Source organism: Mesoplodon bidens, assembly GCF_964165515.1.
Source record: "Mesoplodon bidens genome assembly, chromosome: 19".
Classification (NCBI taxonomy): Eukaryota; Metazoa; Chordata; class Mammalia; order Artiodactyla; family Ziphiidae; genus Mesoplodon; species Mesoplodon bidens.
The window spans coordinates 39,887,006-39,892,018 of record NC_138179.1 but is presented as its reverse complement, the minus strand read 5'-3'; the positions used below and the strand labels follow the sequence as shown (position 1 = coordinate 39,892,018).

The 5,013-nt window shown below is 58.9% G+C and overlaps 1 protein-coding gene across 1 annotated transcript; it reads right to left on the bottom strand.

Annotated features, from left to right (window-relative positions):
• Positions 1-710: 710 nt before the first annotated feature.
• AANAT (aralkylamine N-acetyltransferase) lies at positions 711-2,366 on the bottom strand (the record flags this gene model as incomplete). The annotated part of the gene is given in 5 exon segments (XM_081218646.1): positions 711-767; positions 773-1,009; positions 1,403-1,571; positions 1,879-2,059; positions 2,264-2,366. Coding segments are annotated over 5 exon segments (747 nt in total).
• Positions 2,367-5,013: the final 2,647 nt, after the last annotated feature.

Sequence of the window (5,013 nt, the reverse complement as noted above, 5' to 3'; positions counted from 1 at the left end):
GTCACATGGAGGGGCTCAAGGGGGCCCTTGAGAAGGTGGTGTCAAATCTTCAGATCCCTGCTTTCTCCAAGCCCCAGTCAGGGGTCTGGCTGGGTGGAGGGGAGGGCCGTCCTGGCAGAAGCAGTGCGGGGGGAGGGGTGCAGCACTGGTCCATTCCCTGTGCCCCCCAGCCCTTCACCCCACACCCCATGGGACAGAAGACCCACAGTAACCGTGGGTGCCCAGGGTGATGGGGGGAGCTGGGAAGTGGCCCCTGCGAAGGGCACCCTGCCTCCATTCCAGGGATGAGGATGGGAAGGCGCAGCCCTGGGCCTGGGGGAATAAGGGCCCGCTGGGCACCCGGCTCCTTTGGTGAGGACGCTGAAGCAGGGCTGCAGGCTGCCTCCCACTGTCCCCAATTCACCCACCCAGCCACGTGTGGGCACAGTTTGGATGCAGGGGGTCCAGAGGGCCTCGTGTGGACAGACTGGAGGATACCGCACTCATGCCCCAGCAGGGCAGCCTGGGCTGGGAGCAGCCGCCCCGCCCTCTCTTTATTTCACCCCCCATCCCCTACCCCAGGACCCTCTGGGAATCACTGTCTCCCTTCAGGCTGAGCTGAGCTGAGCGACAGCAGGGCAGAGAAGGGGACAGCGGGACAGGGTAGGAGCCCCCAGCCTGCCTCCCCACACCCCTGGCACCTGGCCGTGGGCTCCCCGGGGGCGGCCAGTTCAGCAGTCAGTGCTCCTGCGCGGGGAGGCGTGGCCCCGCAAGAAGCACTGCATCTCCTGAAGGCGAGTGAGCCCACGGCACACGAGCCCACAGGGTGGAAGCCGAACCTCTGGTAGAAGGGCACCAGCCTGTCCTCGCGCATGAGCACGGCCAGGTGCATGCCTGGATGGCCGCCCAGGTGGTGCAGGTAGCGCCAGAGCAGGATGGAGCCCTTGCCCTGCTGCCGGAGGGGGCGGTGCATGGTCAGCACATGCAGGTGGGCCGCGCGGCCCCCGGGCCTGTGCAACGTCAGCGACTCCTGGGGGCGAGAGACAGACACGAATCCAGGTCACCTCTGTGGACACCTGCACCCGCAAACCACCCCCGCCTGGGCCAAGGGCAGGTGCCCCTGAGTGCCTCTAATCAAGACCCCCCTCCTATCCAAGGAGACCCCAAATTGGGACCTACATTCCCAGCCCTATGGCAGTCCCTTCTTGAGGGCCTTGAGACCGCAAAGGACTGGTCTTGCCCTGGAGAGGACCCACGTCTGTGCTCATCTCTTGGCTCGGAGGAAGAAATCCCAGCCTCCAGGCTCCTCCCCCCACCTGGCTGGCCTCTGTGAGCGCAGGAGGAGCTGGGGCCATCGGGCAGCGGCCTCTCCCCCGGACGCCTTCCTGGGTCTGGGCATCTCTGCCCCCAGCCCCTTCCTCACCTGAGTGAGGCTCTCCTCAGCCCACAGGGAGCCGACGATGAAGGCCACGAGGCGGCCCTCCACGAACCAGTCCAGGGACAGCTCAGGACACAGGGCCAGGAAGTGCTGGACCTGGTCCAGGTTCAGGGGGCAGATGCCCGATACAGAGATAAAGGCTGTGGAGCAGGCCCTGGTGGTGACTCCGTGGTCACCGTGACACATGCCCACTGTCCACTGAGAATCTGCTTGGATGCTGGGGGTGGGCTCCTTCAGCCCCCAGCCCTCCCCCACAGGAAAGCAGAGGATTCAGGGCTGCTCTTCCCCCCACTTTGCTGCACACGCATGTGCTCTTGCACACGCATGGAAACACTCAGAGTCAGATACTCTGTGGTCCCAACTGCCAAGGGCAGGAGACTCGAGGGTCTTCTCCCCAAGGGCAACAGCAGCAGAGTTCAGCAGCGTCCTGGACCCTGTCGGCAGGCTACCCACCCTCTCACTCAATCTCAGACACGCCAGGAGCATCCTCTGGGGTGAGGCAACGAAACTCGTTGGTGGGGAGTGTGTGGCGCCGCGGCTTCAGGTAGTGGATGCTCTGAGTGGACATCCTGGCCACCGCTGCTACCTTGGGGGGCCCCAGCTTCAGAAGTGGCCTCTGTGATGAGGAGGGCCCCTCTGCACCTGTTGCAGAGAAGCGATGGTCGGGGGTCTGTTCCTCCTCTCCCAGGGGGCCATCCAGGGTGATGGTGCATCTTGCCTCTTTTGTAGGGGACCTGGAGTGGGGAGTCTGGGGGCCGGGGTGGAGCGGGCAAGCAGGGCGTAGACACTTCCTGCCCTGTCCCTGCTCACTGGGTCCCTGGGTCACTGTTTGTCTCTTTCCCTGACCGTCTGCAGATGTGCACTTCTTAGAGGTGGCCGTCCCTCCCTTACAAAGCTCCACGTCCTGCACGTCGCCCTGCCCTCCCTCCTCCACCTTCTCTCCCCACATCTCTAAGCCCCAAGCAGGAAACTCCTGTTCTTGAATTCTGGGAGCCCGGGGGCAGGGGTCCCACTTATCAGGACTGTGGGGCAGGGGCTCCAATGTTCCCCCCACAGAGCCAATCACCCCAGGGGCCGTCCACAGGCTCAGGACCAGAAAAATCCAGACTCCTGGGTACACGGCTGTTGTAGCAAGTGTGGCCGGGCAGCATGTGATGTTGATCACAGAGATTTCTAATCCCCCACCCTCCCCACCTCCATTTTACAGGAAGGACAAAGTCAGCAGGGCTCTGGCCACCCTGTGCCCTGTCCCTGCGTGCTGAGGGTGAAACCTCAGATGGCACACAGATGCAGAGGATTACAGTGGCTGGCTGAGGCCCCAGAGTTTTGGGGGAAGAGCACGGGGCTAAGCCTCATGGGTCCACTCTAATCCCTGCGTTGGCGCCAACTGGCTGGCACAGGCATTCACCCTCTGTCCCCTGGAAGCCTGGGCAAGCCTACCTCTGAGGGTCCTTCCAGCTCTGGCAGCCTGAGTGTGCCATCATTTAGAGCACTTGTCTGGTGGCCAATTAGAACTGCAGAACCAGAGGTTAGGGGACGGACAGTCTGGGTACTGGATGTAAAGTCAACGTCATCAAATGTCCTGGTGTGGGGACACTGGCTCAGGGGCTTCTCTTCAGACCCCTGTTTTTTTTTGTTTGTTTGTTTGTTTGTTTTTGCGGTACACGGGCCTCTCACTGCTGTGGCCTCTCCCGTTGCGGAGCACAGGCTCCGGACGCTCAGGCCCTGCGGCCATGGCTCACGGGCCCAGCCGCTCCGCAGCACGTGGGATCCTCCCGGACTGGGGCACGAACCCGTGTCCCCTGCATTGGCAGGCGGACTCTCAACCACTGCACCACCAGGGAAGCCCAAGACCCCTGTTGATAGGGATTTGCTATTTGTACCACAGTCTCCCTCCAGCACCAGCTCCCTTGAGAGGGTCCTGCGACCATGGCTCCCCCAGCTCTGACTCTGCTCACCCTGCCCCTACTCTGCACTTCTTCTCCCATGATGGCTCCCCTTTAGGGGTCCCACCATCACCCCCTCCAGTCTGGTCTCCTGTGGGGCCTCCTAGCCCGCCAGACAGGGATACACACATCTGGGCATCAGCTGTGGCTGGCTGCCAGGTCTCTCCTACAGGCTCTGTGGTCCCAGGCAAATCCTGGGCTATGGCTGGGCTCCTGCTCCAGGGCTCCAGAACATTCTATGACAATTGGAGGCAGGTTGTCCAGGGCACATGGTGAACCCCAGAGGGTCATGGGACCTGACTGCCCACCTGCCCCAGCAGAGCCTGGCCTCTGATCTGGCTGAGACCCCATCCCACTAATGCTCCATAGCGGTGGGATGATGGGTACAGACTTGGCTGTCCTCACGACGGAGTGGACATCTGAGTCACAGTATAGGAAGAACATTCTGAGGGGCCGCATGTCCCCACAGGGAAGCTGGGGCCCAAGCTTGGGGATGTTTTCTCTGGGTTGGAGGGGGGAACCATTTACAGGAAGAAAGATGAGGAGATGAGCAGACCCAGGATCAGGACACATCCCAAAACCCAAGGAGGGGGTGGCCAGCAGTATGTCAGGCAGCCCAGAGTGGAGAAAAGATCTCAGATTCCCCTAACAAGGAGGCCCCTGATGGCTATTAAGAGTCCTTCCAGGAGAGAGGGGTGGGGTGGGTGGGGACCAGATGCAGTGTTTTGGGGGGCCCCGAAACACTCTGATGATGCCTCTGAGACCCCAGTTTTCCCAGCAGAGCAACTAAAAGGCCTGGACAGGCAGGGAAGGCAGCCTTCAGTTCAGGCACTTGGGCAACTAGGTGCGTTTTCTGGTGGTTTTGAGGGTGGCCTCCTTTTCTCATTCCTCCCCTGCACTTAAGATAGGCTCTGCACACCTGGCACGGAGCACATTTTGCCTAATCATATTTACCTTTCCAACCATAATCTGTTACTAGCAGGTTCCCCAGGGGACAGAGGCTGAGATGGAGAATTGTGTGCAGGAGTTTCACCGGGCGAGCTCCCGGGAGCTTATAAACTTCTGGAAAACAGAAATTGTATTGAACGTGTGACAATGTGCTAGATACAGAGACTAGGAGTCTATCAACTTGGTGGCGATTCTGTTGAGGAGGATGACACTTAGCTCATTGATTTGCTGTGGATTTATTTTGAAGCCTCCTTTGCATAGATAGGCTGACATCACTGCAGGGCTGAATGTAGCCCCGTCCTTATTTAGGGTTCAAAATCTGCCATATTACACAGGCAGTTTCCTCAGGAACTTTCCAGACCTTTCTGCAACGGAGGTGTCAAAAGCAGGAAGAGATCGCCACCTCCTGGAGAAAGAAGGGACCTATGGCTTCCTGAGCATCTGGAGCCTGGCTCTCCAACAGAAAGATCCCGTGAGCCGCATATGTGATTTTCAATTTTCTAGTAGCCACACGAGAAAAAGCCAAAAGAAACAGGTTAGCTTGCTTTTAATAAAATATTGTATTTAACCCAATATATATAAAGTTATTGTCATTTCAACAAGTAATCAATATAAAAATTATTAGACATATTTCATAGGTTTTTTTTTTTCTTTTATACACTGAGTCTTCAAAATCCAGTGTCAATTCAGACCAACCACATC